Below are 24167 nucleotides of genomic sequence, written 5' to 3' on the forward strand. Positions count from 1 at the left end.
AAACAAAAGTAAGGTATCATAACCAGAGTGTAAGAGATTTTCCGTGGAAGTGAGATATTTTCCATTTACGAACAAAAAGAAAAGACAGTTTGTTTAATATTTAATTGAATAATATTTTCTAAACCAGAGGGTTACATTCATCACGGGGAAAAATATGTCAATAAAAATATTTTCGTTCTACAGGACAAAGATAATATCTCATCAAAAGGCGGAAATGTCAGAAATCAAGCTGCCCTTTCTATAAAGCGTAATTATTGACAATTTCAATTACGTACTTCCTATTGTAAGTGAAAGCAAAAGTTACACTAAAGTCCAAAGAATAAAACGGTTTGTCGGAATGGCAAACAAAAAGGTCCAGATGTAAACATGGAAATCTTTGGCTCACAAAAATGACATTGATAAAACAATTGGGAACGAAGTAAATGAAATGAATGAGTAAGTGAGAAATATGATTTGTATCTCTTGTACGGGCGTCTAATTGTATTAAAAGCAACATAAGAAAAATAATAAATTAATATGAAAAATAAAATACAAGAATAAAGTTATAAAAATGGCGCCGGGTATTCATGGAGATCTACAAATTTTCGATAACCTTTTTCCTTAAACACACCCATTGCAAAGGATATTAAACCTTTTCTTTTGTACTTTATTTGCATCGGATGAGGGCTTAATGAGTGGTGCACTTTCTGATGTAGGATTATTTGTTGTCAAGCGAAGTTTGTGATGGGGTATTACTCCTTGACAAGTTGCTCCCTTTCCTTGTCTAGATTTACCAAGAATGTCTTCATTTTTGAACCGAAATTTCTTACGATTTGCAATTTCACTAGATAAAGAAAATTAAGCGCCTACAAATTAAAGTTTGAGGGGAAAAGTCCAATCACACTCTTTTGATTAACTTGCTTGAGGCGCAAGGCGTAACAGTGGTTGCACGATATGTTCCAGTTGGGAAATTACTCGTCATCCACTTTCTTTACTAGAGTATGCGTCACTTGTCACCTAGCTTTCCATTAACAATAAAATGTCCGCCTAAACTTCGGCCGAAAATCATCTGCGCAAATACTCAATAACAATAGACAGGTGTACTCCAAGAAGTGGAATAATCATATTCCGTTGCCTTTGTTAAAATAGTGGCAGGGATTGTCTTTCTTCACATCCAAATTATTATTTTTCATTTTTGGTGTTCTTGCATGTGCGTGTCTGACGACAATGTGTCAAGTGTTAACGCAAATATAGTACTAACTGAACAATAGAATGAGACAGCAGCAAATGGCTATAGTTAGTATTGACAGTTACTTTGTTTGTGTATCACTTATGTTCTATAGATGCCATACACATTTGATAAATGAGGTCATACTTGCAAAGTTTGTTGCCACTTTTGTTCTGCTGAATTTAACATTCCTTACATAAAATGGATTTCATCTTGTTTTGGCGCTATTGGAGTTAATGCACGATTTTTTAAGAAACATTTGCTACACAAACTCTAAAGTGCTAGAGCTTATGAATTTATATGCAGGTACTTTGTGTTAGCTAAACAATAGGTTACAACAACAACAACAACTCACAAAATAAAAATTAAATAATATTTATTTAATTTTTATTCTATGTCATATGCAACGCAGGATCACTTAAAACAAAATTATTCTTCTACCTGCATAGCTTTTTCTTTACGATAATAGTAGTATGTGCATATATATATATATATATCTATTTATTCTATCCCATTACTTTGTGTTAATTGTGCATTGAATGTAAAAATAGAATTACTAAGTCAATTTTATATTTTTGCGTAATAATAAACTCTAAATAAAGGTGGGTTTTTTGTTAATTACTTTTTTTAACTACTTTTAAACATCTAGTAATACAAAGAGCCAAGTCTCTATATAAGTGAGATAGTTTCCACCACATTTGGGATTTTATAGAAGAGTGAAACTTGAAACATTTTCTTCAGTACGCGGCTGAATTTATCTATTCATATTTCAGAACAGCCTATTCAGTCTTAGTATTCCCTTTGTATCTATTAAATTATGTCGACTGCAGCCACAACCACTACTTCAAACTCGATCAGGTTACCTTCCATTCATGAGTTAACCGGAAAATCAAATAAGGAGTTTCATAATCACCATCAAAGTAGTGCTCATGCGCTTGCTTCTCCTAGATCGTTTGTTGATGCCACAGGACAGCCGCCAGTTTTATCTAGTCTTAGCGTAAATACTAATATCAACGACACAACTACACTCAAGATGCCACCAATCAAACCAATGACTTCATCTAGTGTTGCATTCAACAATTCAACCAATAGTACACCCATTGCACCAGTCCCGAATGGAAACATCTTGTCGAAACCGGTATCACTTGGTTCACCAGCTATAAACTACTATGATAAGCAGCAGACCCTGTTGCCAAGACACGAACCAGTCATTACTCAAGCCGGTGCTGTATCAGCAACAGCTGCAGTTACTGCTCCACAATCTGCAGCAACTACCTCAACTATTTCTTCACCAACTTTTCATCTTCAATCAACACAGAAGCAGCCACATCACCACTATCACCACCAGCCGCAAGCACCACCTCCACCACCCTCATACCAATCACCAATAGAGTATTATGGAGGACATGGCTCGTCTCAGTATTGTCAACCATCTAGATCTTACTCCGCACCTGTACCACAATATCTCCCACACCATGCATCCTATCACTCACAATCTCATTACACAGTTCAGCATCCCAATAATCATGGCTTACAAATGGGTCAACCTTATACAATAGCTGAAGTTGTACCTAAAACCACAAACAAATGTCACAGATGTGGTACTACTGAAACACCAGAATGGAGAAGGGGCCCTAAAGGAGTAAGAACATTGTGTAACGCTTGTGGTTTGTTTCATGCCAAGTTAGTCAAGAGAAAAGGTGCCGCTATCGCCGCTGAAGAAGTATTGAATAACCGTGTCACGAAAGGTAAAAATGGAAGAAGAATAAGTACCAGAAAACTGTTGGGAAATGCACCCAACGTTTATCATCAAAGAGGAGAGAGTGCTGGTCCATTGCAAGGTTTACAGCAACATCTACAACATTATCCTGGTAAATTTGCTGTTCTTCTCCTGCAAAACCATTCAACAAGTCCCTTACAACAACCACCTTTATCTTCTTCATCTACACAAGCTTATCTGCTTCATCACCAACAACATCAATTACCACCTCCCCCAAACTCAAATTATGCGCCACAGGGATACATGGCATTGCCACCACCTGCATTGTCATTGAATGCACCTATACATTACGACAGTCAAGTTCCGACTATGCCTTTAGTTCATCATTAAGACAAAGGTGTGCATGTGTGCTTGTTCGTAGACTAATCTTCATAATTTACTTCTTTTGAGATTTTATATACATTCACGTTTTACAATTATAGTTTTAATGAATAGCTAACGAGAAAGAAATAATAGGAATACTGTAGTTCTGTAGTTGCCATCTATTTGAGTTGGTATTCTCGAATTCAGTAGGTTGTAATTCTCCCTTTGTATTAGTTGCAACACAAAATTCAATTACTTCTTGACAAATTAGTTTGTAGGGTCTAGAATAGTTTCCGAAAACCTCAAACAATTGAATTTTAGGTAAAGAATGAAATTACAGGAAAAAAATTCTTCCGAGAAGATTGTTTTGCTCGTGTTTGAAAGCAAATACAAGTATTTCCATTATACTGTTGAATGGGCAATAAACCTCTGAGTAAAGTGAGAATTAGGATTTGCGGATAAATCCAACCACGGGCAAAGATTTGAAACGATAACAAACAATAAGAAGGATTAACCTGTAAATGCATAATCTAAGCACAAAGGAGGCTTATTAATGACCAAGAAAAGTTGTTTGCGAACTGGCCTTTTTGTAACCTCCATAATAGGTAGCTACGGGAAAGTTTCAGAGAAAAAAGACCGCCTGGTTTAAGTACTACTGAGGAAGCTTTTGGTGGTTGGATTAAGTTCCTTCTGGAATAAAATCAAATCATTTAAGTGACTGCTAACTTCTCTGGTGATCTACAGATCACTTGAACGAAAAAAAGTGGACCTGTCCTTAAGTTTTCCCTTTCTCAAGTCTGAGGCGGCTCGACACGGTTTTCCTTCGCTTTGACGTCAGTGAGTGAATTATTTTATGTTTCTGTATTGTAACTAAATGGGAAACAAGAAGCGATAACTAGAACAAATATTTGACCAGGCTGCGAAGTCAAAAATTGATGTTTTGTAACTCTTTTGAAACATCGGCGATATTGTTAATACTTTTTTAAAAATTCTTGACTCTTTTTTGTGCACAATTGCTTTCTCTTCTTCTTTTTTCAGGCGTTCATGAATTCTAAACACAAAACTCATGGAAAAAAATAAATTCTTGAATCTGAATCTGAGGTCAGATCTTGCAGATGGAAAAGCTATTGTTTCAGGTGGTTTGCTGATGAAAGTAGTCTTCATAATTGTTGGTTGTTGATTCGGTCGGACCAAACGGACTAAATGGTATCAAGAGACTAGTCAAAAGGCAAGTCCCGTCTTTATCTCTATCTCTATACCCCACAGCAATCCGTCAATCTACACGCCAAAGCAAGGTACAATCATTAATCCAGATTGACACTTTTTAGACGAAAAATGAATGACCAAAAAAAATTCTTTGATTTTAGCGATCAAAGCAAACTTGCAGATTTGTGTAGTTGTTACGGAGCGGCAAGGTTAGCTGGGTGGTATAGAGCCACCTTCGATTTGTTCACTGACAAAAATTACATATTTTGTAACCACAATCACAACATTTTTCCCAGCTAAAATTCTGTAGATTTATGCATTGATTCTTATGTTAACAGGAAACAAAACCGGAATGCACTAGATTGTGGCCAAGTTTTCCTGAGCGAGAGGAGAGAGAAAAGAGAAGAAATTTTTTCTCATTTTGTTCCTTTTTTGGGCTAAAGTGTGCATAAATTGTTCTACAAAGTAATCGCTTAGTTTTCAAGGCGAAAGTCGCCCATTCACACTTGAGTAAAACATTGTGGACCCGCCTTAACTTTTTTGTTTTAGTTTTTCTTCACACCGTAACAAAAAATTTACCCAACAAAAATTGAAAATAACAACGGGCGTTAACCTTGGACCCAACTTATCTTTATAGAATTAGATAATGCATGGAAAATACGCAGGCCCAAGTAGAGATATTATTTGTAGAGCACACGGTTAGGGTCCCTACCTAAGCCAAGACAAATTGCAATAGCTTGCAAAGTGGATTCGCGTAGCTATATTGTTGGTCGGTTTCGATCATTTCACTTAACAAGGTACCACTAACGTAAGGACCAATAATGCAAACCTGTTAGCTGTACGTTGAATCTAATTCCCACTTATCGTATGGTGCACATTCAGAGTTAAAACAAAATTCAATTACGAATTATCATAACCTTTGTCTTGGTTGATCAATGCGATCTTCACTCTCAGAAGTACATGGCAGCGGGTAGAACTAAGCAGGTACTAGACAACAAACATTATGTCCTGATACTGCATACGAAAGAAGTGACGACAATAATAAAGCACCGAAATGTATTGCATAAAATTCTTACCGGAACTGGAAGTTGAATTTTTTTTTTTTTCATCAAATAATTCCGAAAATCAATATTTTACGTCTGTGTTAACCGCACTATTGTTAAGATTAAGTCAACCGACAGATGAAGAATCGAAATTAAGATCTTTTTTATTTTCTTTTTGTCGATCGTTGTGGTTGCTTTACAAGAGATAGTCATATGCACGTGTAACAAAATTTCTAAAGCATCAAGGCGTGCTTGCTTAGAATTTCTCAGATGTTATTGAATAAGCCTCTGCTTTTTTGTTTATGCGTTTGTCAGAATAATATTCCAGCCCCAAACGAAATGCAAATAACTTACACTTTCTTTTGATCGATTTAAAGTATACCCTTTGAAGTGAATTGCGCACTTTTCCTTAAGCTTTTGATAAATATCTCACAAAACCGGCCTATTATTTTTTTGTCTACTCTAAACGGAGTTGTCACATTTCCGTTGAGTAGGTAAGAGGTAACAATTTGTCATAATCATTTGTGGAAAGTGGATCAACCGTTTCATGTGATTGTTTATTCGTTATTAACACGAGTTTGTTTTAGGTGCTCTAGCCTTGGTCGTCAAAAGACGCAATGAAATGCAAAGAATAGGACAATTTAAGATCTACGTTGAATCTTTGCTAAAACAGAAACCAAGGTGGTTATGAGCATTGGCTTGTGTAAATCTGACTATACTTACTTTTTAGATATCGTGCAATATTTGAGAATGAAGCTCGTAAATGCTACAGGGTGGATTAAGGTGAATGACTTACAACCAGAAATAAATATTTTTACGGGTAATCTCTGTGTTTCTTACCGCGGATAATCATTTAATCCACCTCCGCATTTCAAAAACAAAACGTTTTATATGCCTTATATATGAACACACATAATGTTAGAAAAAGAAAAGACCCAAGTGTAGCAAGTAAAGTAGATTCACTAACAAGGAAAGGTAAACAAGCAGGCACATCGATACATCGTATCACACCACAAAAAATGCATCAACTATGATACCTTTCTGCAAGATTTAATTGGAGTGTAAAAAGCTGCTACGGAGTTCGCTACTATAGTTAAAACCTGGGTGGGGTAAGATGATTTGCTTTCCCGTCACAGGTTGATTCAAGCCATGAAACCGCAAGTCATTAGTATGAGCACGTGAAGGTGTTTAGCCAGTTTCTCCTGTAGCTCCTTTTATGAAGATGTAATTTCAAGTACAAAAAGGGGCGACAAACGTGAATTACACCCTGTTTCATTTTAATTGGATTCGAATACAAGAGAGGTTGTGGTTTTCTCTTTGTGAGCGCACCAACCAATATGTTGTTGTTCCTGGGAAAAGACTTATCCGTAAGTTACACAGAAAGTAGATGTTAGTAATTCAATATTTGCTCAATATTATTGTGAAGAGCGACAACAATTAGTAAAGAACCAAGCGCCGATTGTTTTCATTTAACCTCTCGTGCGGACTCTAAAACAAGGAAAATTAATACTCAAGAAAGATTTGGTAAGAGAAATAGACGATTGTACATGAAGTAATAATTACACAAAATACTATAGTGATATTCTCACGGCGCTTGTAAACGTCTGTACACAAAACCCTTTGTGAAGTATCATTCGTCTAATCTACACCTGGAACACGGATTTAGGGGATAACACAAACAAATTGAGATCTACCACTATAGAATTTTAATGTACGCAAAATAGGGAAATTACCTTTCATTATCAAGAGTGGGTCGCAGACTGCGGTTTTGTAATACTACTCTGATTGAGGGGCATCGAACGAGAGCAATTTCTATTTCATTACCAATTGCATTTCCTAACTGTTGTCACTTATTCAACTCTTGTATTCGTTTTCTTCTATAACTCTAATCTATAGGTATATCATGCTTACGCAATACGTGCTTCACTGCTTCCTCAACATTGTCAAAAACCCCAACTGTGGGTTTGGCGATAATGCTATCATAATCCTCATCCTGGAAAACACCAGTTCTTAACAATATCGACTGCCAACCATTATCATTGGCCCCCTTGATGTCGGAGTCAGGGTTATCACCTACCATATATATATCAGTAAATGGAGATTCCAGTGGAACTGAACCAAGTAAAGGAAGTACTTGCTTCGCGTCAAATTTCTGTGATATCAACTTCTCTCTCCAATCAATCAAAACATGGTGAGCAAAATCATATTGTAATTTGAATGGTTTTCCCATGATCAATGACTCTAGGTTCTTTGGGGGTGATAATTTATTGGTTGTATTGTATAATGTTTCAGTTATAATCCTAAATGCACCTTGACCAAATCTAGGTAAGGGGAAGTCATTGGCATAGATGTAATCATTGTTACTGAAAATAATGGGGATTGATGGCTTGGTTTTATCTTCAATATATTTCAAACTACGCTTAGTACCAATTAGACCCTGGTTTGAATTGAGTAAATCTTGAACAATTTGAACATCGGTTGACATATCACGAGGATCGTTAAACACCAAGATTGCATCTATAGGCTTATCCAAATCTATGTCAATTGAATATTCATCGAAATCACGCTTGGTAAACATTGCATGTGGTGATACTGATTTATTAGCCTTTACAATATCAATAGGCATAATCACATCATTAAACCCATACTGCTCAGCTACTTTCCTCGCATTATCCCCGTTACCGCCAACAACCAAAACCCGATTGAAATCTGGATCTTGCACCAAAGCCTTCATTGGTGTATGACTTTGCACCACTTGCAATGGTGATATATCGGGTCCTCCGGTAATATGGGTGACTTCTTCAGCTTTTTGAGATTCCAGAACACCGCCACCATTGGTCATTAATATATAAGGTATTTTTTCCCAATTGAGTAGTTCTAAAGCTGGTTTAGCTTGAGGGATTGGTTTCTTGCCTCGGATTAAAACTCCATCAATGTCAAATACAAAAGCAATGTTTCTATTGGATTTGGATAAAATAGACGAAGTGTGGAATCGTGATGCTAAAAAAGTTAGCCTAGTGGAATTGGAATGTTTGTGAGCTCGACAAATGGCTAGCATAGTATAAAAGAGCTTTCTTTGGTATTTGATCTATTAAGAGAAAGTTGATTTGCCGAATCGCGATCCGCGCTTAAAGTAATTCGGTTGTGCGCTACCACACAAAGTATTTAAATAGTCACGTTTGCTTTAATCTATAAAGTAAAAACTATCGCACTTCATACTGAACCCCCATTCAAGCACCAATCTCTTCCTCTATCCACCTGCAACCCACATAACTTCTTTTCGAGCCACAAGTTTATACAACCAGCAATTGCAATTCCCAATCCATCACTAACACTAACACAACCCATACTAAACTCTCGTTTGGTTTTGGGTACTCCTTCACTAACTGAAACAAATGTATTGACATAAGAAAAGCCTCCTAATAGACCTTCGTAGAGAATTAATATTAAAAGTAGCCATATTGATGTGAATGGAAAGTCATACACTGATTGAATGATGGTGATGATGACATTGACAAATTGAAGTACAGAAAGCAAGTAAAGTCTCTTGATTCGTATACCAAAGGATATTGAAGATCTCGAAATAAAGACTCCTAGTTGATACAAGAAACCATAAACGACATAGATATCTCTGTACGATGTAAATAGCCAACGTGGAAGATCTTCCAAGGGATACAATAAAGTTGGTGCAATACCTTGATTAATGACGTATTCAGAAATATACACCATACTCAATGGGATCATAAATGGCACGATCAATGGCTGAATCTTTCCCAATGTGGTTTTGAAATGCTGGGTGATGAGCGCAATAGTGGACAGCTCTAAATCAACAGGACCGGTGTCAATGCCAATTTCTTCACTACTTTCATCAAACAAGGTATCCTCGATTTCGTGGTATTCGTGATCAGGAAGCGGAAGTAGCAAGTAATAAGTGGCCAAGAATCCCAAAGGACAAATGGCAAACAACAATAAAACAATCGTCACTGGTATACCCAACATATTGGTCATCAACATAAACAAGAAACTACCACAAAGTCCAGCCCCACCAGTTCCACTAGAAAATCCACTAATTCCGATAGAACTATCGCCATCTGCATTACCACCAGTGTAGAAATGCGTCAATTGCAAAAAACTCACTTCTCCCATTCCCGACGATAACGAAGCTAGCATAATGCCAAATATCTTGACCACAATTGCCTGTTGTGAACTCAATGATATTAGTAACATACCGGTACTGGATAACCCAACAAGGGAAAATAACCGTGTTTTGTAAGGAATTAAATGAATGAAAAAAGGCGCAACTAGTTTGAATGTAAAAGATGGCATAATATCAGCTAATAATACAACTCCCTTTGGTGTAGCAGATCCAACCAAATCTATAGCCGCCGATAAAATGATGACATAGAGTATATTGTTTAGTAGTCCAAATATAAAGAATGATGTAAAAATTTTAGTTGAATTTTGTAATGGTATCATTTGTGGTGACTAGTCGATCGCAAAGTCATATATTAGATAAATGTAGCTTTGGAAAGTGGCAGGAAAACCAAACAACGCACTGCTCTGACCAGCTCTTGCTTGCGTGATATCTAAAGTAGTGTTGTACTCTTTGGTAATTTTGCTCGTTGGAATTTAAACTTCTGTGAGCGTGAAACGTAAATATTACACAAAACTGTCAAGTGAGAATTCTGAAAGAGATAAGCTTTTCGACCCCGTTACATTTTAAAAACAAATTATTACCAAAAGAGGAAGTCAACATCATTACAAAGAACTTCGAACAATCTAGAATTTGGCTGACAAAAGTTGATGTTAGAGGACATCATACCACGCCGCATTTGCCAAATTATCCACCTCAAGATCGAGCTTCGTCGTAATTGATGTAGTTGACGTGTTGGAGGGAGGAAACAGTTGCAGCTCGTCTAGGTTGGGTCAGGGAAATGCGAGAGAGGATGAGCCATCATCTCTCGTTCTCCGTTTGTACGATGATTTTGATTGATGATTCATTAGAGGTTCATTTGAAAAATATGTTGTTTGTGTTTTTTGCTATTTAACCGAAAAGTAAGTCATATTTCGGACTATTACTGCAACAAAAAGAAATTTTCAAAATATGCTGCACCACATGCACGTTTTCCTTTTTTGTCTTATTACGTGTTGACTCATTTCTTTAATATTCTGGTAATTCTCTCTTTCTTATACATATATATATATTTACTTTCCACAGTTTTTCATAGAAGTAGTTGAGTTCTTTTCATCTACATCATCATATACACTGACTTATTCACAGAAGTTTTTACTTTTTATAACTCTTCAAGTGTTCAACTTCAACTATTACAAACTCATCGTGCACTACCGAAATTTTTCACTAAAAATCAATTAAAAAAATTAAAAAAAATTTCGCAATAGTTTCCCATCAACAACACCCCCCTAAAACAATATGAGTCACACACCACTTCCAGCTGAATACGACGATACCAGGATCCTTGGTTACGATCCTTTGGTTCCGCCAGTTAAGTTGCTGAATGAAATTAAAGCATCTTCAAAATCCTTGGATGTGGTTATTAGAGGTCGTTTTGAATCATCTCAAATTCTCAAAGGTAAAGACGATAGAGCTCTAGTTATAGTTGGTCCATGTTCTATTCATGACACTAAAGCTGCTTTGGAGTATGCACACCGTTTGAAAAAATTGAGTGAAGAGTTGAAGGATGATTTATGTATTATTATGAGAGCTTATTTGGAGAAACCAAGAACCACTGTTGGATGGAAAGGGTTGATTAATGATCCTGATGTTGATAATTCATTTGATATTAACAGAGGATTGAGGATTTCTCGTCAATTGTACGCCGACTTGACTGAAGCTGGGTTGCCTATTGGTTCTGAAATGTTGGATACGATATCACCACAATACTTTCTGGATTTCTTGAGTTTCGGTGCTATTGGTGCTAGAACCACTGAATCGCAATTACACAGAGAATTAGCCTCTGGATTAAGCTTCCCCATTGGTTTCAAAAATGGTACTGACGGTGGTTTAACTGTTGCTTTGGATGCCGTACAAGCTTCATCAAAGGGACACCATTTTATGGGTGTCACAAAGAATGGTACTGCTGCTATAACCACCACCAAGGGTAATGACACTTGTTTTATAATTTTGAGAGGTGGTAAAAAGATCACCAATTACGATGCAGAATCTGTCAGAGCCGCTAAAGAAGCAATTAACAAGTCTACTGATCCAAACATCAAATTGATGGTTGATTGTTCTCATGACAACTCAAAGAAGGATTACAGAAATCAGCCCCAGGTTTTAGATACAGTTGCCGAACAAATTAGTAAAGGTGATGATTCATTAATTGGTGTCATGATTGAATCTCATATCAATGAAGGTAAACAAGGAATGCCACCAGCCGGTCAGAATAAGGATGTTTTGAAATACGGTGTTTCAATCACTGATGGATGTGTCTCATGGGAAACTACTGTTGACATGTTGACTAAATTGAGTAAGGCAGTTCAAGCTAGAAGAAGCTTGAAGAAAAACGGAAACTAAAAAGTAAGATAAAATGTGTGTATATATATAGGATAATTTATTAAAGGTTCATATCGTAGGGAATAATTGTGTAAGGCAATTAGATACTTGGATTTATCTATCTCAAAACTCTATACTATCTATAGTTCTAATTCAAGTCCAAGGGGCATTATCCAACAACTCGTTGATGTCTTTATTACTCTGTGGTTTCTGACCATCTGAAATCTGACGTAAAAAGTATTCAATGACAAAAAAACTCCACGTATAGCCATGCAGTCTAGAAAATGGATTTCTCTTCTTTCTCTTGGTCTTTAATTTCTGTTGAACGCCGTACCAATCTTTTTCGAACTCTTGCACCGCGTTCACATATTCACTGGATTGCAAATCATTGAAATACTTTTCTTTTTGCTCTATAGTTGGAAAACTGGGAGCGGGACTGTTTCCAATATAGTTTACTTTATCCCGTGGAAATCTTAATGCTTGTGACAAGTGCAACTCTAAAAACCTATCGCGTTTGAACTCGAACCCAACAATGGTTATATATTCAGGGTATTTTTTCCATACCTCATAGAATCGACAAATCAGGAAAATCACATTCTCAAAAGAATCACGAGCATAGTTTTCCGTAGTTACTCTATCCACTCCAAAATCTTCCTTCACTGACTTTTCAATTATGGCATAGTAAGAAAATGCTTCTGATGTGGGGCCTGCTTCCTTTTTTGTTTCTCCACCTGATATGATCAAGTATGAATTTGGATCTTTTTTCAATTCTGCCAAAGCTAGATCTAAATGATCTAGAAAACAAAGATGATCGTTTCCTTCAAGCTGGAAATCAGCTAAGTACCATGACTCTTGCTTATGTGGTGGTTGCCCTATCTTATAGATTCCATGGCATGGTACAATAATCAAATGATTGATATCTCTAGTCATAAATAGCCTCAATAAAGGAGAGAGTGAGATTTATTGTTTGTTGAAATTTGAATTTTTCTTTTGCAACTTTACGCCCAACAATTGTATTTTCTAATATCTAGGATCTATTCATATCTATGTACTATCGTTTTTTATTTGATGTCCTAGAATCAACTAAAATCGTATCCTTCGTGGTCTACGCCAAGATATGTTGATGCAAGTAGTGATAACATTGCACTAAAGCCAACCAATGACAATAAGCAGCAATCACCACAAACACATGGAATATCTGATGTGAATGACCAATAATGTCAAATTTACCAGCCTGTGGATTAAGCAACAACAGATGCTCCTCTTCCTCTACATGGGTCAATCTTTCCGGAAACCTAGCTGCATACAAAACGGCACCCAGTATATAAAACACTCCTTCTAAAATCAACCATTTAACGCCAGCTCGTTCCAGCGTAGTTTCAACCCCAAATTTATAAATTCCATAAACGATTGGCAACGCACCCGAGAGACCAAATAAGATAAACATTGTTGATCTGAATGGTCGATAATGATTTTTGGAGAATTCTGGATGTAATGTAAATACAGTACATACAGTTCCGAAAAATAACGTCAATGCAACGAAGATCCATTTTTCTAATGGCTCATCATAATAAGCAAACAAAATGATTGAAATCAAGGAACACGTGATTAAAATCACGATTCCAAAGTAGTCCAATTGGTTACCAAATTTACTGACTTTATGTGAATGTGATTTCAATGTGTGAAATACCGATGACATAAACATGCAAAATGTACATGCTAATCCAAATTGAACAAAATTTAATTTCTCCCAAATACCCAAGTAATTATCATATATGGTAAGCTGGAAATTAATGTAATACAAGATCACCCAAAAGGATATACTTGAAGGTAGCAAATGAGAATAAATATTGACAGTCTCATTGTGCAAATACCCCAACGACTTGAAACTTTCCCAGTACAGTGATGTTCCCTTAACATATCCTGACCTAATGTAATGGTTATCTTGTTGCCATTCATCTAATTCATGGTAGTAAGCTAATCTTCTTGCAAGTAGACTGCTACTATCTCCAGAGTTTGTATAGTTTTCCCTTGGCGAGGCTTGACCTGGGCCCTGTTTTGGATCGACACTTGGATCCTGATTCTGTCTTTGTCTTATAGTTGATACTGGTTCTGATATCATAAGTGGAGTTAGATAAAAAAGCGAGTGATGTATAATTTAGATTTGTTGAGTTAAGTTTATAGAAAGCACATGAAAAAAATCCTTGTTATATGGAGAACGGAATTTATCGCATTTTGGGTTTGATGGAACCATCCCCACACTTTTGTGTCATTTCGATACTGTTGGGTACATCTACAAACTAAAGAATCACGATCAATTTTGATCTATAACATATCTATTTAAATGAAGGTGGAATACCTTCACATATCTTAGAATACTCCTTTAGCTTCTCTCCCACATTAATAACACCAGCGGGAATAGTTTTTCTCTTAAATCGATCAATTCTCTTATCGAAAATATCACCGGTATAGAATATTTTCCACTGTGATTCGGGAGAGCTCATACATCCACAACACCGTTCAAAATACCACTTATTTACTGGGTTAACTTTTCTTGATCTCCATATTAATTCCAGTGAATGTGATTGTAATATAATCTTGAATATAATATCGGCTAAACCAGGAAGTCCTTGGTTACGTTTAGCGATTGCAAATTTATCCAAGTATGCTATTCTTTTGTTGTTGTCACCATTCACCTTCTCCCATGTTATTATCGCAGCTCCATCGTAATCGCCAACGAATATAAATGTTGCTAAATTGTTGTCAATGCGTTTGAAGTATTCGTTAACTTGAAGAGTTTTGCCAAATGAGTCGTTCAACAATTCCACCAATTTGGATTTATCTACTAACTTATCCTTGAACAAGTCCTCCATTGTGAACTGACCAGTATAGGTGTCTTGCTCGAATATCTGCACATTTACCCCCTTTTTGATGATGGTGGTGGATACTTGTGGAGTACGTTTGTTCAGACTAGGCAACGACGACGAAATGATTGATCTATCAGTAAGCACATTGTATATAATAGGATTTAATTGATCATTATTGATAGACATAATCTCAGGCGTAGTGATAATCCCTGTAGTTTCATCATTTCCTGATCTATCACGAATAAAGCTTAGAATATTATTCATACTATTCAAATTGGATACGTGTAAATCCCGTACTTTTGGATTGATATGACCAATGAAGAGCTCGGATAAAATGTCTGAGTACTCTTGTGATAAATTGATAAACACATGACTTGTTTGGTTTCGTTCGATGGATGGTATACCACCCAATTGGTCAATCATGACAATTTTTTCAATTGATAACAAATTTGTTGTCCTCTTTTCGACTAATGCAGAGCACAATGCAAATAATAATGAATCACTTTTTAGAAACTCTTGGGTATTGGAATCCACATTGTAGGCAATTGGTTGAAGAATTGGAATTGTGCCTTGGTATAATGGGATCAATATCAGTTCCAAACTGTCTATTGAAAGATGGCCATTTTTTTTCGTAAATAGGGACCTCAATATACTAACTTGAAAACCATCTTCCTCCTCGGGTTTCCCAAGACGATTCAACAATTTATTCGATTGGTCAGTGATGTACAACTCATTATTCTTGAATGAATTATCAGGTAAATGATCAAAATCAAGTAAAATTATTGGTGATATTCCCAAATTTATTAACCTCTTGAACGTCTCAGCTATACCTGTCCATTGTTGATTCGTTATCGTGGCAAATTTAATTTTGAAAATTGCTAATCGCAAAGGAATCTTTTTCAATTTCCTATCATCTTCATCATAAATATTCACAAATGGATTTTGACGATTCAAAAATCGTTGAATAAATAGCTCACGTTGATTTTCCCTCCTATTCAAAGGAACAATCTCATTACTATTGGCGAAATCCAAATCACTAAAATCAAATTGATTTTGATATTTGGTCAAGTAATTTTTAGCTTCACGTTTTGTTGTTGTTGATTTTAATATTGATAATATTAGGTTTCTTTTAGCATCAGTGACTGCTTTGTGAGTTTCTATATTGGATATGAATTGTCTATTTAGTGTCTTGAGTTTGCTCATTGGGGTGAATGAGTCAAACCCGTCAAATAGAGATTGGGAAATTGAAAAAAAAAAAATTGTGGTTCGTTTAAGCGCGGTTGAGTTGATATATACAAGTGAATAGATACCTGGATAAAGCTTTTGAATAATATGCGAGAACGTGCATGACACTTTCAAACTTCTCTCAGTATCCCTTACCGCTACTCATCATCTGTAACATCCGCCATATTTTCCTCATTTGTCCCAGCATCATGCTTCAAAGTAGTATCATGCATCTGACGTAACTTATTCATCACAGGAAGCACAAATGGTCTAATTTCATTAATCTCTAGTAAAGACAACCCATTCAAGGCAATGTTTGACTCATTCAATTCTTTCAAACCTTTGCGAGACTTGATTAATCGAATTTCCCGCAAATCTTGTATTATCGATCGTAGCTCAGAAACCGAGTCTTGCAAATCGTCAGATGCTTTAGTGAGGAGTATTTTGGATAGTTCAAGCCAGTTCCAAGGTAGGTCACTGAATTGTGTTGGTTTCCTTATTTCATCATCGTATTTTTCTTTTAAATAATTGACATTTAGCCATTTGGGCGGGACTATATTGCATTTATCCTGGGTCTTTAATATAAGAGCCACCCATAGTGGAACTTTCTCTCGTCTCATTGCTCGTAAGTTTGGCACTGTTACCTGTAACGTTGTTAGTATGGATTCTTTTATTGTGACTATTGTAATATTTCAAACATACACCAATTAGGTTTATTTTTTTAATTGAGTACCTGGGGAGTATAGTAATAAGTTCATTCTCAGCTAGAAAATTAATCTCTGTGGGTGTCAAGTTCCCTTGTAGGTGAGATGGTAAAACCATGATGTTTTGGTGGTGGAGGTTGGTGCAAAGGAAGAGATCGCGTCTGATGAAAAATTCGTTCTTTTTTAGTTTTGATGATCGCGCACAGAATAATACTCACAATTGACCTACAAAGCATACTTACTTCTTTACCCTACTTTGTTTCAGCTTGTATGTAGAAGTCTTACCTTCTGCCATGGCCTTCTTTCTCTTAGCAGGTTTTGGTCCCGCTGCATCTTTACTATAAGGGTCAAAAGATCTCTTCTTTTTCTTATCATTCTTTTTCGGATCAATGAGAATTTTATCAGCATTGGCATAATCTATACTTGATTCATCTTCTTGAGCCAACTGATTACTTTTCTTTTTATCCTTTTTGTTGGTTTTACGGAGCGCGATCAACTCTTCGGGATTGATATCATCATCCTTACTGAACAATATTTGTTGACCAGTTTTGAGTTTCTCATTGGAAGAGCTTGCTTCCGGAAGTTCAGTAAGCTCGCTGGGCTCTTCTTCTGAATCCATTTCCAATTCTCCATCTGGTATCGATGCGACACCATCTATCTCGCACAATTTCTGCCACACAAGATTGACACGCTTCTTGCCTTCTTCATCAAAATCATGTTTCTTGATGCCTTTGTCAGTAAACTCATAGGTTTGATTTCGTACCTCCATGACACCCGGAATAGCTACTGATGAATTATTATTTAATAGAGAATCCTCAGTAAATAATTTAGCCGAGTTCTGCAACAACTGATCCAACAATCCATTGACGGCTTCTATATCCACTTTCTGCTCCTCTACTTGAACAGTTGACTGGTTGTTCCATTTGTCAACAATTGCCCAATCATTCTGCTCACTCTCTTTCAAGGTTTGATCAATCAATTCTGCCAACTCCCGTGCATTCAACCGAACATGTTCGGAGACGTATGAAGGTACATTAAGAACCTTTCCGGCATCGACGGGAGATTCTAAAGTGGCCAAAGAGACTAGTAATTGGTTTGGCATGATGTATCTCACCGACTCGTCCTCCTGTCTTGCAATCAAATCTCTCCATTTATACAACTGCTCCACTACTGGTCTTTTAAAAGCTGGTACATTGTATTGATACATGAGTGATCCCCATGGTTCATTTGGATTAGCTGCCATGACAGGACATGAAACTTTACTTCCAAGATTAGAAGACAATGGTCTGAATTTGGTGTATTCAAATCTTCTCTTAGCTACTTGCCTTGAATCAAACAATACGCGTGCAAGTTTATCGCTATCAATCAATTTATTGCGAAGTTGATCAAAAATGTATAGCAAGAAATGAGTATCTGACCTTGCGTAAGCTAACATTGGTTTTGGTAATGGCCTTATTCTCCAATCTGCCAATTGGTATTTCTTGGAAGTTCTAAAATGAGCAAAAGTATCGAGCAAGTATTGTAAGGAAAACTTGGAGAATCCCAATTGTCTTGATGCATGATACGTGTCAAATAAAGAGACAATGTACAAGCCTAGATCCCTTTGTAACCATATTATATCCATAAATGCACCATGAAGCACTTTGATAATTTTGGGGTCGGTGAAAATTTTGTTCAACGCCGACAAGTCACCTCTCAATACCAATGTATCTATAATCCAATCTTTTTCACGATTTGAGATTTGCATTAAGCAAACGATACCATAATATGATCTATAATCATGATGCTCCAAATCTACTGCTATTTCAGACAGTTGCAGCAATTCTTTTATCATTTCATTCAAACCATCTACTGTATCAACCCAGATTGCACTTGTGCTGCTCCAATCATTTGGAGGGATTGGCTCGGACTCTTCCAAAATGGAATCAGGATATGGCTGTGTATCAATTTCGTACTCATATGGATGTGCATAGTAAGGAGGGTCCACCACTTCAATTGAATCCTCATAAACTGGTGCTGGGTTGGTGAGCTTGTTGACTGACTCAAATGGTTGTAGTGCGTTGGGTTTACTCGTGATTTTGGGTTTGAATGGTTCTTGTTCTGAGTTGTCGACCGGTACTTTAAATTTTAATTGTGGCTTCTCTATCCTTTGAGTTTGCTCATTCGATATCAGACTATTTCCATCTTCAAGGTATTGCTTTTGCTCTCCACCAGCTTGCTTCTTATTTATTTGATCAAATGTATAATCAATCTTTTCAAATATCGAATCAATCACGTTACTCACAGGATTCCAAGAGGACTCACTTGATATGTTTTCCTGACCAAAAAGTATTGGATCCACTGGGTTTGTTTGAGAAGACGCGGTTCTTAGTAAGTCATTTGTAATGGTTAAAAGATTCCTCCCTCGTTTATCAATTTCTTCACTAATGTTTGAATCAACTGATTTGTAAAAATTCACATCTTGAGCAGCCAATGCAGTAGCTGAACGTATAGTCCCCATTAGCTTTGGAAGTACATCTTTGAATATATCTTGGCCCTCAGTCAGCATTGTTGTTGGCGATAAAGTTGGAGTTAAAGAGGATAGGGTTGCACTTTGCTTCTTAGACATTAAAAAAAAAATTGCAATTTTTGTTATTGTGTGTTTTCTCTGTGGATCTCTTCTCATCGCATTTTCAATCCTCATTAGAAATCCAATTCAATTACACGGTACTCTTTCCCACACATTATCCATAGAGCCCATAATGTTCACTTGTAATACATGCAACTTACAGTTTCCTGAATCAAATGACCAAAGAGTCCATATGAAATCAGATTGGCATCGTTATAACTTGAAAAGAAAAGTTGCACAATTACCACCAATTACTGAAGATTTATTCAATACGAAAGTTGCTTCGATGCAATCACAGAATGAAACAAAGGAGAAGACAACGACAAAGAAGGAGCAGAGGCGAAAAGAGAAAGAAGCTTTGTTGCAGCAAAAGAGAGCAATTTTGGAGCAAGCAAGAAAAGCAATGCTAGCTGAACAGGAGGCTAAAGAAGAAGATCAAAAAGATACAGTGAGCCTGCTGTTGACTGTGCCTGCCACAGAAGATAAACCACAAGATGATGAAACAAACGAAGAGCAAGAGTTGACTCCCGAACAAGCAGAAGAAAAAGAATTTCAAAAGAAGCTTTCCAATAAAGTTGAAATTCCACCAACAACTTGTTTATTCTGTCACCCTAAATTGAAGCAAGACTTTTCCACAATTGATGACAACACCGAACACATGTTCAAACAGCATGGTTTGTACATTCCTGAAACGCAATATTTGGTGGACAAGAAAGGGTTGATTGAATACCTTGCGGAAAAGGTTGGATTTGGATTTTGCATAGCTTGTAATTATCAAGGAAGAAATACAGAAGCAGCTAGAGAGCACATGCAGACAAAGAGACATATGAGGATACCGTATGAGACTGAGGATGAAAAATTGGAAATTTCAAACTTTTATGATTTTTCATCAACATACGGTGATGAAGGAGTTGATGTCGTTGTTGAAGAGGGACAAGACGAAGATGGTGATTGGGAAGATGTTAGTGGAGATGAAGAAGGTGATGATAGTGACGAAGAGTTACCACCATCTGACAGGGATGCTATTTATCAAGATGGAAATGAATTGGTACTCCCTTCGGGAGCTGTTGTTGGACATCGTTCTAACGCAAGATATTATAGACAAAATCTTGCACCTGAAAGAATCCTATCTGAAGGCCAAGGAACCGTTATTGCGGCAGAAACAAGACACATGTTGACTTTACAAGATAGAAAACAATTGGCCAGTAAAAAGAGGACATGGAGGAATGAAAAGAAGAGAGAAGATGTTAATGATAGAAGAGCTGCCAAATTCATCAATAACCAACCCCATTTTAGAGACCAGTTATTACAGTAAACTTAATGAATAAAATGTCTATTGTTATTAGTCTATAAGGATATTAAAATACCAGCACCAATTAAATCAATCACCATGTTGATTAGGATTAACCAACTGGCGAAAAACAACAATTTTGGAGAAAACACCGTCCATACAAACAAATGGAATCGTAAATTGATACATGACACTACTAGGTTCGTAGCTGAAATTGTATAGAATAGTAAACTCAATAATGATTTAGTTAACACGATTCTGTATTTCAATCGTGGATAGGACGTAAGGTCAGTTGGAGATGCGCCTCTAAAACTGGTCACACCCGGTTCGAAAATCAATTGTAGTGATGCTAGGGACCAAAAGATGGGACCAGCAAAGTTTGAAATAAATGTAAGTAAACCCACTAGGAAAACATCGTAGGTTTGCACACCATTGTATGAATTTGATAAATCCACAGTAGCTAACGAATTAGTATTTCCCATTGAGAAAAATGTCAAATTCTGAAAACACAACATTAGAAATGTAATGCTGACTATATGATTATCAATGACAAATTTCTTTTCGTTAGTTGATGTCAGGTATACTAATTTAGCTAGTGCCAACTTTGCCACAAGTAGAACTAAGAATATTGGTATATTTGCATGTCTAGTTTGATGTATCAAGTATAAGGCGATAATATTAGCGATATCAGTAATAGTTCCACTATTTCTCTTTTGAATACGACGACAGATTAGTACCAACACCAAAGCACCCGCTGTTGCCATTGTAGTATACCTAGCTAACTGAACACTTATATGTTGAAGTTGAAACTTGACATCGATATCCTCAATATCTAAATTATCAGTATTGACATCTTGACTTTCCAAAACCCACAACAAAATCAATTTGAAGACACCAGGAGGAATATTTCCATCCACGAAATACAGCACAAGCTTAAACAGAAACGAGATTGATATTGCCACAAACACACAAATGTTTACGAGTGCAGCTTCAATGGATAAAGTAGGTGCTCTTCTTGTCTTGAGTGCTTCAAAGAGCCAATTCAAGTTTCCTTGTAAACAAATAGCAGCTGCAAGTGCACCATAAGTGAGTGCAATGAGAAACCAAAGTAGATCATGGTTATATCTGAATAGATAATTTGCAATATTTCCATCAGAAAACCATTTTTGTCCACTATTATTCCAAGCTTTCAAAAGTCTGCTAGAAAGTAATAAAGTTAGAAACCACTTAAACTTTGACCCACTCTCATACACTTTAAAATAGAAAGTACCATACGCAAGTGTTGCTAATGATGTAGCAAAGTACCAAATTTGATGTTCTTCTTCGATTAATGAAGACCCATGAAAATGAATTGAGTAGACTAATGCAAATACTTCAAACGAAATGACCAGGTATTTGGCGATTTCCCTAACCGAAAGAAAATATAAATTGGAAATGGCAGTTGTAATTAATGCTGTCAATAAAACCATTCCTGCTCCAAGGTAAATATAGCTGTAATTATAATTTGTTGCTGATGATGCTAAATCCAGTTGAACCCCGTCCAAAAAGGAATAGTACTCATCTACTAAATAACTGCCATTCCGTAAACTCTCCCATGTCTTCCATATACTTCCAGTTGGTCCATTTTTCGCTTCGTATAAACTCATTATTTGAAAACAATTTTCAAGTATAATATTCCTCCTTTGCTTCTCTGGCCATAGCTCTATAATTTTCCTGGTAATTACCCCTAGAGAGTTTTTCGGGATTGGGAAACCGAAAAGACTAGCTAATGTAGGAACTAGATCAATTTGGAAAAGACGATCATAGTAAGTGTAATCGGAAGATATAGGCAATGGAGCTTTGACATTCTGGTTGTTGAATTTTGGAGATACAAATGTCAATGCAGCTGACGTTTCTCCAGAAGATGAGCCGCCATGGTTACCAACTTCATTCATTCCATGATCACCCATCAACACAATTAAGGTATCTTGATTCTTCTCAGTGTATTTGTAAAGTCGTTTCAAAATCAGATCCATTTCCGCTTGCTTTGGTTTCATGAAAGTTGAGTGTGGTCCTCCTTTGTGGCCAATATGATCCAATCCAAGATAATGTAGTATCAACCCATCCCATTTCAGATCCAGCAGAAGTTGATGATCTAGATGACGTGTAACATTACTATCAACCTCAGTAAAATCACTAACAAAAAAGGAATTGGTGCCTTCATATTCACTAAATTCTCGAGGAAACAATTTCAACCAAGTATCATCACCAAAAAAGTTGATATTTTTGTTAAGTTGCTTGAATTGATGCACCCAAGAATCTTGTGCATGTAATCCTTGTGAATCGTCATAATCATCAGCAACATTTAAAATTGCATCAAGAAAACTGGGAGTACCTCCAGTTGTAATACCTTTAAGTCTAGGTAGTGTCACAGTTGGCGGATTGGAAAATGCTGTAAACGGTATTGCGTGTCCTTCATTAATCAATTCATGTAAAAATTTAAAATTTGATTCCTCACTGAAACAAAAATCAGCACGCATTGCATCAACTACCATTAAAATTAACTTTTCAAATTGAGGTTTGCCATCCACACTCAAAAATGGTGATTTGTAATTTAGATCTTGTTGAAGAAACGTGTTAGTACCGGGCAAGACAACTTTTGAAGGGAAGAAGCCACATAGAAATAGCACGAATCCGACAACGTTAGTGAGTGCTAGTAGCCAATACACTTTCCATTTTAGGTCTATCGATCTTATCATGAGTGAATGAAACTAAGTTGGCGTTAGTCGGACTTTTTGACATTTTGAATCAATCCATGTGTTTCGTGTTTTTTTTTCTCACAACAAGCAACGCGCGCAAAATTGGCAAAAATTGGAAAAGCTTCGAATTGAAGGTACACATTTAGTGGTAAAATACCATACAGCATGTGAAAGAACGAGCATCAAACAGGAATGAGCTATGACGTTTGAATAACTTTACTCTCCTCTCGCTTATGTTGCGACTTCTTTCCGTAATTCCTGTTGTGCAATTCGAAGCCTCAAGTCTCCTTATTGGTGAAGCGCATCGGCACCTTCCTGAATTGTAAGCGGCGCATTTCCACATTAGGCAATAATCTTAAAATTAGGACGCAAGTTTGTTATGGGGGAGACTTGATTCGATTTTGTACACTCTACATGTGCAACTCCACCTTTGCTGCAAGGTGGAGATATGCTAAATTGAAATGCATAATTGGCTGTAGGCTATAAGGAGTGTTCTAGCTAGGATGTGTTGATAACACACTAAGTGAGCTAGAGAACCTACTGAAACAAAGGAAAGTGGGTTGTTTTGTAGGTCATACAAAGAGTCACACGAAGTTAAAAGACTATACATGACACAAGTAGATGTAAATGTTAAATGTTGTCACCAGTCTAAACTCCTTTCCTATTGTTCTTGGGAAAGCAG

The 24167-nt window shown here is 36.6% G+C and overlaps 11 protein-coding genes across 11 annotated transcripts; 3 read left to right on the forward strand and 8 right to left on the reverse strand. All coding sequences in view use genetic code 12, as the record gives it.

Annotated features, from left to right (window-relative positions):
- Positions 1–2024: 2024 nt before the first annotated feature.
- On the forward strand, positions 2025–3317 carry CORT_0B09130 (Brg1 DNA-binding transcription factor; the record flags this gene model as incomplete). The annotated part of the gene is made up of 1 exon (XM_003868004.1): positions 2025–3317. The coding sequence occupies one exon, from the start codon at positions 2025–2027 to the stop codon at positions 3315–3317; it is 1293 nt and encodes a 430-aa protein (XP_003868052.1).
- Positions 3318–7424: 4107 nt separating this feature from the next.
- Positions 7425–8597, reverse strand: CORT_0B09140 (phosphatidyl synthase; the record flags this gene model as incomplete). The annotated part of the gene is made up of 1 exon (XM_003868005.1): positions 7425–8597. The coding sequence occupies one exon, from the start codon at positions 8595–8597 to the stop codon at positions 7425–7427; it is 1173 nt and encodes a 390-aa protein (XP_003868053.1).
- Positions 8598–8752: 155 nt separating this feature from the next.
- CORT_0B09150 (Yhc3 protein) lies at positions 8753–10015 on the reverse strand (the record flags this gene model as incomplete). Its single annotated transcript, XM_003868006.1, has 1 exon — positions 8753–10015. The coding sequence occupies one exon, from the start codon at positions 10013–10015 to the stop codon at positions 8753–8755; it is 1263 nt and encodes a 420-aa protein (XP_003868054.1).
- A 955-nt stretch (positions 10016–10970) lies between these two features.
- Positions 10971–12074, forward strand: CORT_0B09160 (Aro4 3-deoxy-D-arabinoheptulosonate-7-phosphate synthase; the record flags this gene model as incomplete). The annotated part of the gene is made up of 1 exon (XM_003868007.1): positions 10971–12074. One exon carries the CDS (start codon positions 10971–10973, stop codon positions 12072–12074), a length of 1104 nt encoding a protein of 367 aa, XP_003868055.1.
- A 132-nt stretch (positions 12075–12206) lies between these two features.
- Positions 12207–12983, reverse strand: CORT_0B09170 (hypothetical protein; the record flags this gene model as incomplete). The annotated part of the gene is made up of 1 exon (XM_003868008.1): positions 12207–12983. The coding sequence occupies one exon, from the start codon at positions 12981–12983 to the stop codon at positions 12207–12209; it is 777 nt and encodes a 258-aa protein (XP_003868056.1).
- A 175-nt stretch (positions 12984–13158) lies between these two features.
- On the reverse strand, positions 13159–14175 carry CORT_0B09180 (Izh2 protein; the record flags this gene model as incomplete). Its single annotated transcript, XM_003868009.1, has 1 exon — positions 13159–14175. The coding sequence occupies one exon, from the start codon at positions 14173–14175 to the stop codon at positions 13159–13161; it is 1017 nt and encodes a 338-aa protein (XP_003868057.1).
- A 214-nt stretch (positions 14176–14389) lies between these two features.
- Positions 14390–16123, reverse strand: CORT_0B09190 (Arg2 protein; the record flags this gene model as incomplete). Its single annotated transcript, XM_003868010.1, has 1 exon — positions 14390–16123. One exon carries the CDS (start codon positions 16121–16123, stop codon positions 14390–14392), a length of 1734 nt encoding a protein of 577 aa, XP_003868058.1.
- A 179-nt stretch (positions 16124–16302) lies between these two features.
- CORT_0B09200 (Psf2 protein) lies at positions 16303–16966 on the reverse strand (the record flags this gene model as incomplete). Its single annotated transcript, XM_003868011.1, has 2 exons — positions 16303–16788; positions 16847–16966. 2 exons carry the CDS (start codon positions 16964–16966, stop codon positions 16303–16305), a joined length of 606 nt encoding a protein of 201 aa, XP_003868059.1.
- A 120-nt stretch (positions 16967–17086) lies between these two features.
- CORT_0B09210 (Rrp6 nuclear exosome exonuclease component) lies at positions 17087–19531 on the reverse strand (the record flags this gene model as incomplete). Its single annotated transcript, XM_003868012.1, has 1 exon — positions 17087–19531. One exon carries the CDS (start codon positions 19529–19531, stop codon positions 17087–17089), a length of 2445 nt encoding a protein of 814 aa, XP_003868060.1.
- A 58-nt stretch (positions 19532–19589) lies between these two features.
- CORT_0B09220 (Rei1 cytoplasmic pre-60S factor) lies at positions 19590–20771 on the forward strand (the record flags this gene model as incomplete). Its single annotated transcript, XM_003868013.1, has 1 exon — positions 19590–20771. One exon carries the CDS (start codon positions 19590–19592, stop codon positions 20769–20771), a length of 1182 nt encoding a protein of 393 aa, XP_003868061.1.
- Positions 20772–20803: 32 nt separating this feature from the next.
- On the reverse strand, positions 20804–23485 carry CORT_0B09230 (Gpi7 protein; the record flags this gene model as incomplete). The annotated part of the gene is made up of 1 exon (XM_003868014.1): positions 20804–23485. The coding sequence occupies one exon, from the start codon at positions 23483–23485 to the stop codon at positions 20804–20806; it is 2682 nt and encodes an 893-aa protein (XP_003868062.1).
- Between the last annotated feature and the right edge of the window lie 682 nt (positions 23486–24167).

The sequence above is a fragment of the Candida orthopsilosis genome (genome assembly GCF_000315875.1).
Source record: "Candida orthopsilosis Co 90-125, chromosome 2 draft sequence".
NCBI classification, from domain to species: domain Eukaryota; kingdom Fungi; phylum Ascomycota; class Pichiomycetes; order Serinales; family Debaryomycetaceae; genus Lodderomyces; species Lodderomyces orthopsilosis.